General features: G+C 41.4%; 1 protein-coding gene across 4 annotated transcripts in view; it reads right to left on the bottom strand.

Moving 5' to 3' along the window:
• MID1 (midline 1) overlaps positions 1-13,227 on the bottom strand; it is a gene marked incomplete at both ends in the record, with an annotated part of 123,072 nt that overhangs the window by 20,127 nt on the left and 89,718 nt on the right. For all 4 annotated transcript variants that reach the window (XM_080718356.1, XM_080718355.1, XM_080718354.1 and 1 more), the window contains 2 exons: positions 3,422-3,565; positions 11,352-11,479. In XM_080718356.1, coding sequence (XP_080574482.1) covers positions 3,422-3,565; positions 11,352-11,479 — 272 coding nt within the window. The remainder of the gene's footprint in view (positions 1-3,421; positions 3,566-11,351; positions 11,480-13,227) is intronic.

Raw genomic sequence — 13,227 nt, forward strand, 5'->3', positions numbered from 1 at the left:
CTCCAGCCTCTGAAGCACTGGAGTTACAGGCGTGTACCACCATGCCCAGTTTCAGAGGACATTAATGTGCTAAAGATTACAGAGCTGGTAAGGTTTGAAGTTGGGATCTCCCTCAGTCACTACAAATGCATATAATATTTAAGAAGAAAAGAATTGAAAATGGTTGCATCTCAGCTTTTTATCTGAATTAATTCATTGCTATAAATTGATCTGGTAGACATAAGGACTTCAGCTTCCTGGTTTAAGGGTCATAAAGAGATATACAACCCTGTGAGCGTGTCCCAACTTGATCAGCAGCAATGTCAAGGATAGCCTCAGCAACTTAGACTCTCAAAAACCTAACATGATTATTTCAAAACAAAATAAAAATAAAAAGAGTTGGGAGTGTAGCTCAAAGATAGAATGCTCCTTGGTTCAATCCCTAATATCAATAATAATAATAATAATAATAATAATAATAATAATAGGGTAAAGAATTGTGTAAGGTAGGCACATATACAAAAAAGATTTTAGAGAATTAGTATATCTTCATGGTTTGTAACCAGAAATGGGGAATGGTATCAGTATTCAAAATCTTGGAAGGAGGCTGGTGTGGTGGTGCATGCCTGTCATCCCAGTACTTAGGAGGCTGAGACAGGAGGATTGCATTTTCAAGGATAGCCTCAACAATATAGCAAGACTCTCAGCCACCTAACAAGACCCTGTTTCAAAATAAAAAATAAAAAGGGCTGAGGTTGTAGCTTGGAGGTAGAACGCCCCTGGGTTCAATCCTCAGTACCACAAAAATAAATAAATAAATAAATAAATAAATAAATAAATAAATAAATATCCTGGAAGGAAACTGAATGACATAGAACCGCTGCCACAGCAATGTTTCTCAGACTTGCCTCAAAAAGCACTTCAAATATCTGAGGACAAGCAGTGATGTTATCTGGGAAAATGGGCCGGAGGCAGTGAAGTCTTTCTGCAGTACTTACAGTCTCCTCATCATCTTTGCTGCAAGTGCCATTTGCAAGTCTTGGCTCTTTGTGACAAAATGCATTACTACAAATGTCCTAGTCACTAACTCTGCTTGTGGCCATGCCCTGTTAGACTCCACCCTCCACAGCACTCCTGAACTAGCTTCTAATTATAAATCTGAGTACTCTACTGCCCTACAACCACCGAGGCCACAGAGCCAAACCTGCGCAGGGCGCCACCTGGAATCTGGCTCTAGCCTGAAAGGATGAAGTGAGTACTGATTGCCAACTGGGCTTTATGGAGCCAGAACCACCTGGGTCCGAGTCATGCGATCTCGCAACCTCTCTACCTCTCTCTCTCTCTCTCTCTCTCTCTCTCTCTCTTTCTCTCTCTCTCTCTCTCTCTCTGTCAAACCAGGGACATTCTACTGTTGATCTGAACCTCAAGCTTTTTATTTTTTTGAAACAGGGTCTCACTAAATTGCTGAGGCTGGCCGCGAACCTGTGATCCTCCTGTCTCCGCCTCCCAAGTACTGGGATTATAGGCACGCACCACCAGGCCTGGCTTCTACTTCTATGTTGTTATTGTTACTGTCCTCCTTTCCTTACTGAACTCCCCAGACAGGCTTACCCAGGTAAGATCTCCCAGCATACCCCGCTACTTTGTGTCTCCATACATTGACTCCCTCTCCAGACCATGTTAACCAGAATTTTCCTCAAGACCTTGTTGGGACATTTCATGACTTTCCCCCTTCCGCCCTAAAAGTACGCGTTCTTAGGAAATGGCAATATTTTAATTACAGTTTCCAAGGCAGACAGATTAGGGGGAAGAAAAGGAGAGACTTGGGGAGGGAGACTGGGAAAGGTGGCGATGAGGGAGGTGGGGGGCATTGGTTGGAAAGGAACATTCACACTTTAGTCACTCAGGAGCTAGTGTCATTCATTCCGCATGCTTCTCTCTTTTAATCGACCCGAAATCAAATTTTTATTTTAAGATTCACATGTCTCAGAACTCACTGTACTAGCAAAGAACACTGTGGAGTTAAGAGAGAAAAAGGTTTATATAATTAAAACACATTAAGTTGACATGGATTTATTCAAAACATCTCTTTGTTAAAAACTGACCGCTAAGCCGGGCGTGGTGGTGCACACTTGTAATTCCAGTACTTGGGAGGCTGAGACAGGAGAATCATGGTTCACAGCCAGCCTCAGCTACTTAGTGAGAGCCTCTGCAACTTAGTGAGACTCTGTTTCAAAATAAAGAATTAAAAAGATAGGGTGGAGGTAGAGTCCCCCTGGGTTCAATCTTCAGTACTGCAAAAGAAAACGTGACTGCTATTGTATTCTGTTCTCCTTTGACATAGTCTGCTTTTCTTTGCTAAAGGAGTTTCAAACTTGCTCCCCTGAGGAGCTGCTTCTGGGTTTTGCCATTAGCTCCATGCAATGTAAATAACTGTCTGGTGGAGGAGCATTTCCTCTGTTACTGTCTCTCTGGGTGGTCACTGTTATTTGAGATCACATATCACACAGGTCTCAGTGAGAGAGAGGACCCTCTGTATTTCAGGTAAGGCTAGAAATTCTTCCACGGTGAGGCTGGCTACTAACATTCGAAGTAATGGGCCCAAATTATGTCTGTGTGGGACCAGGTATTTAGCATTCTTTGGCTATTCATTTTATTACATCCTTTCTTTTCTTTTAATTGTGAAATAACACTCAGCAAACAACATAAAACCAAATGTGTGGTTTTACCGCTAAAGCATATAACTACCACCCAGAAGTTGGAGTCAATCCCATGAATCTCTATAATTTTCCCCGGTGATGCCATCTTCCTCCAATTCAAGAGGTAATCTTCACCCTGTCTCAGATGTGTGTGTGTGTGTGTGTGTGTGTGTGTGTGTGTGTGTGTGTGTTACTGGGGATGGAACTCAGGGATATTCTACCTCTGAGCTACAGCCCCAGCCCTATTACTCATTTTGAAACAGGGTCTCACTAAGTTGCTGAGGCCTCACTCAGTAGCTGAGGCTGGCCGCAAACCTGCTATCCTCTTGTCTCAGCCTCCCAAGTATTGGGGTTACAATCATGCATTTTCATGCCCGGCTTCATATTTATAGTTTTAACACCTACAAATTCATCTTTAATAAAAAAGCATACTTTAATAATTAAGCCATATGTTGATAACCGGATTCATATCATCTGTTTCCTGTTTCTTTCCTATAACAACAAACTTTTGAGATTCATCCGTGTGACTGGCTAGGGGTCTATAGCCTTCATTGATATGTGTCCAGTTATATTTAGGTCTGCAGTGTAAGTAAGTGCTATCACTCTCTTGGTCAGGAAAGATAGGCCAAGAAATACTGAGTGTTCTTTCCTTCCCTGACTTCCTTTGATATATAAATTCAAGAATACAATTCATCCAAAGACAGCCACCAAACAGAGTAGTAAATAGCCCATGAGATACTCACTGACGACATTGGCTTGTCCAGTGAATATGGTATACTGGAGCTCGTAGGAGACCACGCTGAATTCATCATCGGAGGTCCAGTGGACGGTGATGGTGTCATAGGAAGCCGTGCAGAGCTCTTCTCTGATGGTGGGAGGATTGGGGGCTGTAGGGGTCAAAAGTGCTCATTAGCAGAGATGCAAACACCACCAGGGTACCATTTTGGAGAAGATGTTTGATGGTTAAAGCAAACATTTCTAAGTAGGTCCATTGGGACTACTCTCTTAGACATGGAGATCTCAATCCAGAAAACGGGTAGTTGGTTGCTTATTGCTTTTATTTTTAACAAGGAGTGAATCTATAGCCGGCCAGTATGAACTTAGCTCAGTTTATCATGAGAATATGTTTAGGAGATTAAGCAAACACTACTCTCTGGTACATGAAACAAAACGTGTTAAGCAAATGGTAGCAAGATAAAATTTTGTAGTTTCATTTATTTAGGGGGCTTGAAAAACTTTTCCATTAAAGAACTGAATGATAAATATCTTGGGTTTTGTGAAACATACAATTGCCACCCCAACTATTTAACTCTATTGCTGTGGAATGAAAGCAGCTATAAACAATTTGTTCCCAGATAGGCATGACCATGTGCCAATAAAACTTTATTTACAAAAACAAGCAGGGTCTAGATTGGGCCTGTGACCCAAACTTTGGCAACCACTGATCTACATGGTGCCAGATATTTTTACATGTAGGTGCCTGAGTGGAAAAATACTGACATTTGGTATCCCATAACAAATCAGCCAAATGATTGTTTGAACAGTTTCTTTCATTAGATACTTTGTTGTCTTGTTAAAAATTTCAAGGGCAGCTTCATTTCCTTCCTATATCTCAATTTGTAGGTAATACTTCAAATGCAGAAAACCAGGAAGAACAATCAATCCTGTCTAAGAAATATATTTTTCTTTTCTTAAAAAAAAACCCTGATTCCTTGGAATTTGGGCGATTTTATCACTGGGGAAGGCTGCTGTTTTATTTCTTTGACACATTCTGGAGCAGAGAAGTCTAAATCCAACACAAAGAATGATTTTTTAAATGACTTCCACTGGATGGATTTCAGAAACTGGTTTTATGAGAAGAGTATGTGAGCAAGAAAAAGAATAGGCCATGAGTGTTTTAGATTGGCAATAACATTTTAGAATAGGAGTTGGCAAACTATGGCTGTAGGCCAAATTTGGCCCACTGCCTGTTTTTGTAAATAAAGTTTTATTGGAACACAGCCAGACTCATTTGATTATGTATTGTCTATGCCTACTTTCGCACAACTGCGAAGTTGAGTAGTTACGACCATGTGGCTGCAAAGCCTGACATGTCTACCATCTGGACATTTGCAGTCAAAGTTTGCTGGCCTCTAATTAAGAGAATTGATCCAGGGTCTTTCTTTCTTCTCTTCCATATACCAGAACCTAACTTCCAAAGGAGAAATAAATGTGTTTGCTTTTTACACATTAGGAGCAATGCTTACTTACACTATGGTACAGTTTTGTCCGGCTCTAATTTCTGATTAGAATTGATGAGTCCTAAACAAAGCCAAATGGGGAGAGGAGTTTATAGAGATTATTGTTCCGGGGATTGAACGCACAGCGATTCTACATCCAAGATCCTACTCCAGCCCTTTTTATTTTATTTTTGTGGTACTTCTGAGCTACACCCCCAGCCCTTGATATGTTTTTGTTTTGAAACAGGGTCTCACAAGGTTTCTGAAAGTCTCATTATAATGCTGAGACTGGCCTTGAATCTGTGATCTTTCTGTCTCAGTCTCCTAAGTATAGGGATTACAGGTATGTACCACCATGCCTGGCACCTTTTTATTTTTTATTTTGAAAAAGAATCTCCCTAAGTTGCTGAGAGCCTCACTAAGTTGCCGAGGTTGTCTTCAAACCTGTGATCCTCCTGTCTCAGCCTTCTAAGTCCTGGAATTAACAGGTGTGTGCCACCACACCAAGCTGGAAAAGGTCATTTTAAAACTCTTTTAGTAGTCCTCCCTTTGTTGCCTGAAAATGTATCCAATAAAAATATCATGAGAAGCAAATCTGGTACATAAAGTCAATTAGCTTGGCTTTGCCTGTGGGATCTTGAATTATATAGACAATATAGTGTTATGCAATAAGATAGGAGGGCTCTCATAACCCAGAAGCATTCTTTCTGAATATTTGGACACCTGTCTCCTGAAGTATCCGCATGAGAAATTTTGTATCATGCGGTGTGACTTGGACACCGATCAGGAGCTATATCCCACGGAGGTCCAGCTGCATCGTAAAATGTGCTTATTATTGTCTGTGTGGTCCCGTTGGTGTGGGGTCACTCTTGTATGGATCACTGAAGAAATACTGCTTCTCTCCTAATTTAAATACTTCATTGAGTTATTTCTCCATCGACCACTGGAAAAAAGACTTTGTTCTTTCTGCATTGCAGTATACGATTAAATATAAAGCAAATGTTAAGTTCAAACTAGGCAAGTAGCTGCGAGACACATGGTAGTAGCTGCAATCAGGAAGGAAATGTCACCTCTACGGGTTATTAACTTGATGTGCCACTTAGAGGCATGTCATGGGGGGGAAATCTTGTTTTCACAGCCAAGCAAGCGAACCCTGTTTTGATTGTAAACCCAATGGGTTTGTCCTGCAAAGTCAATACCCAATTTACTGTAAATGAGGACAGCAGCACACTGCCAATTTCAATACTTGCAGAATCAGTACCAGAGCTGTGATTTTCTTGCCTTCTTCGCAAACACCAGGCCAGGAATGGTGGGCTCATATCCACAAACACTTCATTTCCTGCTTATAAATGTCTGATAAACTATTTGGACTTGGCAGTATCAGCCAAGCATTGTATGTTATGGCCAAGATTGATGTTATGTCTAGAAATGCACTGAATTTGTATTTGGGCTTGACAGCTCAGGAGGCCTAAGAGCAGGTACCCCATATGGTCTTTAGTTTGGCATAAACAGCCATTGAGATGATCTATGGTGTACGTGTTACAAGTCAATGAATCCTGCTTTCACAGTTTCCCCATGTAATCAATACTTTCCCATCCTTATAGAAAAGAAAATGGACATACACTATTGAAATATTATTAAACAATTATTAGGAAACGAAGGCACAATTCTTGTCCATGAAATGCTAATTTGGGACAATATGCCCATGCACTCAGGCAAAAATTGAATTTCTAGTCTTCTTTGACCTTGAGAATGACTTTGGGATATGGATCTGGCCCAGGAGACATAGTGGAAGTGTGCTAGGTGGGTCTTTTGAGATAAACAAAGACAAACTTGGCTGGCAAGGCTTAGGGTCCACCATTCCTCCTCAGTCCCCATTTTCCCCTTAGAACTGGAGTATAATGCTGTTATGTTTTTGTGATAAAACATTTCATAATGTGTGTGTGTGTGTGTGTGTGTGTGTGCGTGCGCGCGCATGTGTGCACATGGGCTACTAGAGACTGAAACCAGGGGCTGTCTACTGATGAGCTACTCTCCCAGCCCTATTTAACTTTTATTTTTAAACAAAGTCTTGCTAAATTGCTGAGAACCTCGCTAAGTTGCTATGGCTGGCTGCGAACCTGTGATCCTCCTGTCTCAGCCTCCCAAGTACTGGGATGACAGGCATGCACCATCAAATCCAGTTCTTGATGGGTTTTAATCACAACCATTTGGATTTTCTGTTGCTTGCAAACAAGCTTATTCTTAATGCTATGAGTCAAAACATGTGTTTTGTTTGTACTTTGTGTTTTTGGCACTGGGGATTGAACCCAGGGGTATTTTGAGTTACTCTTCCAGCCCTTTTTACTTTTTATTTTGAAACAGAGTCTCAATAAATTTCTTAGGGTGTTGACTAGGTTGCCAAGATTGGCCTTGAACGTGTGTCAAACTCCCAAGTACTGGAATTATAGGTGAGTGCCACTGGGCCCAGTGAAAAAGAGTGTTGTTTTTTTTTTTTTGGTGGTACTGGGGTTCCTGGAAGCCCTTCTACCTCTGGGCTACACTCCCAGACCTAGTTTTACATTTTTATTTGGAAACAGGGTCTCCTAAGCCAGCGCGCGCAGCTGGCTTCGAACCTGCGCGATCCTCCTGTCTCTGCCTCCCAAGCGCGGGGATTACAAGCGTGCGCCACCACGCCTGGCAAGAGTGTTTTTTAAAATAGAAATCCATGGTTAAAAAGAGCTCAGCCACTCTGGGTGTGGTGACACACACCTGGAATCGTAGTACATGTGAGACTGAGACAGGAAGATCGCTGGTTGCAAGCCAGCCTCAGCAATGTAGTGAGGTCCTCAACAACCTAGCAAGATGCTGTTTCCAGATTAAAAAAAAAATTTAAAAATTGGGATCTGGGCATAGCTCCTAAGTAGAATGCCCCTGAATTCAATTCTCCACCAAAATTAGTTACTTCATTAAAATGAAAAGAGCTCAGCCAGAGAACATTGTAGGGCACATGATGTGAGTGCCCCCTTTAACTTCCCTCTTTCTTCCCTTAGACTTTTAACCTTATTTTTCTCCACTTGTTTTAGGGTTGGAGAGGTCATTACGCTGTCTTGCTACCACATAGACGGCTTACTTTCTTTGCTACCTTGATATATTCCCTTATTTTTCTGACCTAATACACCATTCACTAGATCTTAGGAGACCAAAACACCAGAGAAAAGTTGGCTTGATGGGACACTGGGCCACTATCCAAAGGCTGGCCACCTTGAGCCACTACCACAAGGCTGGCCTCAGTTAGTTCACACAGAGTTCAGGCAGCTGTCTTTATGAGAGCCAAGGCACCTCTCTGAGGTCTCACCTGTGGGGTGGAGGTACTGCCTAGCACCAATCTTTTCTAACCAGAAGTTTAGAGTGGCGGCTGACAGAGCCTCCCAGTCAACTGTTGACATGAGGTTCTCCCTTGTATATTGATGTACAGAGCTTTCTTTTGTGGTTTTGCATGCTTCTGTGGCCTGGATTGCTGTTGTATATTGAAGTGAGGTATCTTGTGTCTTAATTATTTTCTCTATTAAATTGTCTTACACTTTTGTTTGTGTGAGAGTGTTCTCTTTTTTATCATGGACCTGAACCATTAAGCAAAGCAAGTCTAGGCCTGCATTGTCCCCTGAAGTAGCTACCAGATACACATGGCTATCTAAATTTAATTACATTTAATTAACATTAAAATATATTAAAACTCACAGCCATATTTCAAATTGTCTAGTGGCTAATATATTGGATAGTATCGATACAAATAATTTCTGCCATTGTTCTACTGGATGGTGTTAACTTAGATAATTTTCAGAATTGAAAGGTTAAAAAGAGTTGGGCGTGGTGGCGCACACTTGTAACCCCAGCATTTGGAAGGCTGAGCCAAGAGGATCACAGTTCGCGGGAAGTCTCAGCTACTTAGTGAGGCCCTTTGCAACTCAGTGAGACCCGGTTTCAAAATAAAGAATAAAAAATAGCACTGGGGGTATAGTGCTTGGAGATAGAATGCCCCTGGGCTCCATCCCCAGTACTACAAAAAAAAGGTTAAAAAGATTCTAAGGAGTGGTATGGCTGGGTGATACTGGTGCTTCCTTTCCTAGTCTTGTGAGAGACCTCTATACTGGTCTCCATAGTGGTTGTACTAATTTACATTCCCACCAGCAGTGCATGAGAGTTGTTTTTTCCCCATATCCTCACTAGCATGTGTTATTGTTGTATTCTCCATGACTGTCATTTTAACTGGAGTTAGATAGAAGCTCAGTGTCATTTTGATTTGCATTTCCTTGCTTGCCAGTGATGTTAAACATTTTGCATATATTTGAATGAAAATCAGAATACTTTGTGATACACGCATACTCATGTTTATAGCAATACAATTTACAGTAGACAATTTATGGACCCAACCCAGGTGTCCATCAATAGATGAATGGATAGAATAAACATGGTATATACATACAATGGGGTTTTACTCAGACATAAAGGACAAAATTATGTTGCTTGCGAGAAAATAAATGGGAGTAGAGAACATGAGGCTTAGTGAGATTAGCCAATCCTCAAAAGTCAACGGTTGTATTTTTTTCTCCTATTTGGAAGCTAGAGAGAAAAGAGGAAAGAAAAGGCACCTCTGATAAATGAGGGGAGAGACCAATAGAATAGTGGAAGGGGTGGGGGAGGGAAATGGGGAGGGAAAAAGGAGGCTAGTCTAAATAAAACTGTGTCCATATATGAAGGTGTCACTACTAATCTCACTAACATGTACAGAGAGAGGAGTGGGGTGAGATGTGGAGGGAATTACATCACGGGCTGTGTTCCTGTACACTTGTGTCACCTTGAACCCGACTATGATGCATAGTTACAGTGCACCAGCAAAAGTATAAAACAACAACAACAACAACAACAACAACAACAACAACAACAGCTTTAAAAGGAGCATTGTATTCATAAATAATTTAAACCCAGTTTGGTTTCTTCCTGAAAATGCTTGGGAATCGATTTCTTTCTTCCTTCCATGGAGTGATGTGTGTGAAAGAGAGAATTACATAAGATGAAAAGTTTGTGGACTGACTCGCCTTCCTCGCAAATGCAGAAAGGCTAAAAACAGCACCTATGTCCTCACAAGGAAAAAAGAAAGCTCCGATCATCTGGGTACAATGCTCCTTGCATATCGAATTCCGTGCTTTTTACCCACAGACTGGAAAAACAAACACCACACAATGTTCCCTGCTCCACCTTCCGCGGCCACTTTCCCACGGACGTGCACACACAGCATCAGCATGGAGAGGCCCACACCATGCTAGGGACAAGTCCTCATTGCGGGGCATACGTGCCCCACTGTTTACAAAGTGCTTTACCGGAGACCCAGGCCTCGGTGGCTTTGGCTAACACAAATTAGGTTGTCTACACAGTCCGCATCCTCCCTACCAGCCGGCATCCTCAGTTCCTGCTTCAGAGGCTAGTGGCACACTAGTTTAGATGTACTGCTAGTAACAGGAGGAGCGGAAAGGTTTTTTTTTTCTTTTATTGTTGTTTTTGAAACTTGACCAAAAATTAATGCCAACCAGCAAGCACAGGGCTGAAACACAGGCTGGATTCCAATGTGATTTTTTTGTGACGTGTGCCGCAGTGACATCTGCCAAGACGAAATTTAGTCTTTTTCTAGAAAGAGCAAAGGTCTTTGGTGTCTGTAGGAACCTGAGCCAAATCCTAATCTTGCCACTCCCCAGCTGTCTGACCTTCAGCCACTGTTGTTTCTAAAATGAGGATTATAATGCTTTAGCTCAGTACAGTATTGTGAAGATTAAAAGAAGCTTGCAAATACAAAGAGCTAGAGCAGGATGGACATCCAGAAAGTTAGCTGCCAATTTTTTCTCTGTTAACACACTAGGAGGGTCAGATGTCTTACTAACACGAAATGAAAAATACCCACAAAAATTTTTGTGTCTCTTTGATGGCAGATGGACCTATTAATTTTAGCATCCCCACACTGAAAGTGAGGAAATGGTGGCTTGCTTCCTTCCTTCCTCTTCTTTCCTTTTCTTTTTTTCTTCATACTAGAAATTGAACCAGGGGTGTTCTACATCTGAACTATAATTCCAATCCTTTTATTTTAAAATAGGGTCTTACTAACTTGTTGAGCCTGGCATTGAACCTGAGACCTCCTGTCTCAGTCTTCCAAGTATTGGGATTACAGGTGTGCGCCACCAAGTTTGGCTAATAAATATGGTTTGAACGATCAATTTAGTCTTCTTTCTCAGGTCCCCACTTTAGTCTTGTCCTATGCAGTTTAGGTTAAAAAAGTATGCACAAAAGTTGTTTCTGGAAATATTAGACATCATTTCTATGTCAAAAGCACACATCTCTAGTTTTTAAGGCATCATGGATTTGGTGGCAACGTGACTGTATCACTGAATGTACACAATATTAGAGAGAACATAAAAGGCAATACCTGTAAGGTAATCCAGACATTCTAGCAATTTCTTCTCTCGGGAAAAATCTAAGGCAAAGGTGTCAAATGTATCATTGAGGTTGATTTCAGGAATTAGGACCTGAGAGGATGCAGTTGCCATGGAAACTCTGTAATTGAAACAAAACAATTTATTAGAAATGTCAAGATGGTTTTCACTATCATTGTGTAGGAATGGAAACAAAAAAAGGAAAAGCAATACCATCTTCTAAAAGTGCTGTTTTTACATGAAAGCCTTAAGAACAATCTGTGGATGGCATTACACGGTAACACAAGGCAAATAAATGGGAGGTTAAAGGAAAAGCAAAGGAATTGGGGGGGAACCCAGTAGAACGGCTCGCACCTCTTCCTTTTTACTATTGGAAAAACATTCCCTGTGGAGGCGAAAGAATATTCATATTTCATGTCGCTGTGCATTTAACAGCCTGGCCCTGTCACATCTAACCCTAGCGAGAAGCGCATAGCTCCGGGCCTTTCTTCACACATCTGTCTGGGAAACTGTTCGTTCTTTTCAGACTCGCCCCTGCTCTACTTCAAAGGGGACGCTCCCCAATTTCCAACTGCATAAAAGGCAAAGTGAAGATTAAAAAAGAATGTTTCCAGATATTGGATTAGTTTAATCAATTACTAGCCTCTCTCTAAAATAAACATGAAAAAAAGAGGTTTTGTCTGGCTCTTTTTCATTCTCCTCATTTTCTTTCTTCCTTTTCCCCTCTTTTTTCTTTCCTCTTTTTCCACCATATTCCCAGCAGATGCCATGGAAAATATTCATAAGCGTTCTCCCCAACTGGCCCGTGGATGTACTGTTTCTCCTCACTTCGGTCTTCTGGTTAGCATTCTCATGCATGAACTCCAAAGCAAGGTATGGGGCAGTCTCTTTCCTATGTGTTCTCAAGTCGGTTTGGAAAGTGCAGTTATTAATAGCACAACATTTTGAGCGGCTAAAAATGCAAACGGTTCTCTTAAAATCAAGAAAATTGCAGCCTGAAGTATACTACTTCCGAGAATATAAAAGGATGTTGGATTTGCAATATTGTTTGCTATTTTGTTAAGTTCCATAAATGTGAGGGCCCTGGGAAATTTTGTGCAAGGAAAAAACTTTGAAGTGATCTAACTCTAAATCTAGTTACTTGTTTTCCAATAAAGACCAGTGATGCTCATGTGTACAAGGCCACAGGCCACAGAGCTAGCCAGCAGCAGCCAGGAGGAGGAATTCAGGTCTGCACATTTCTGTTTAATCTAGATGATGTCTACCGTTACTCCAAAGGCTATGGCCATTCTTGAGTATTCTTTTTTGTGGTACTGGGGATTGAACCCTAGAGCATTCTACCTCTAAGCCATGCCCCAGCCCTATTTTATCTTATGTTGTTCTTATTTTGAAATAGCATCTCACTAAGTTGTAGAGGCTGGACTCAACCTGTGATTCTTCTATCTCAGTCTTCCAAGTACTAAAATGACAGGTGTATGCCATCATGCCTGGCTCACTCTTGAGTTATTTATTTATTTATTTATTTATTTTTCCAGGTGTGGGGATGGAACCCAGGAGCATTTGCCCTCTGAGATACACCCCCTGCCCTAATTTTTATTCTTTATTTTGAAACCGGGTCTCACTGAGTTGCAGAGGGCCTCACTAAGTAGCTGAGGCTGTCCGCGAACTGCGATACTCCAGGTCTCAGCCTCCCGATTGCTGGGATTACAAGCGTGCGCCACCACGCCCAGCCTCTTGAGTCTTTTAATGGCTCTCAAAGCTTTGAATATTCCAAAGCTACTATATCTTGGCTATAAAAATTACACATTTATGCAATGAAATACTATGCATGCCATGACATGGGTGAACCTTGAAAACACTGTGCATAAA

Source organism: Muscardinus avellanarius (genome assembly GCF_963383645.1).
Source record: "Muscardinus avellanarius genome assembly, chromosome: X".
NCBI lineage: Eukaryota > Metazoa > Chordata > Mammalia > Rodentia > Gliridae > Muscardinus > Muscardinus avellanarius.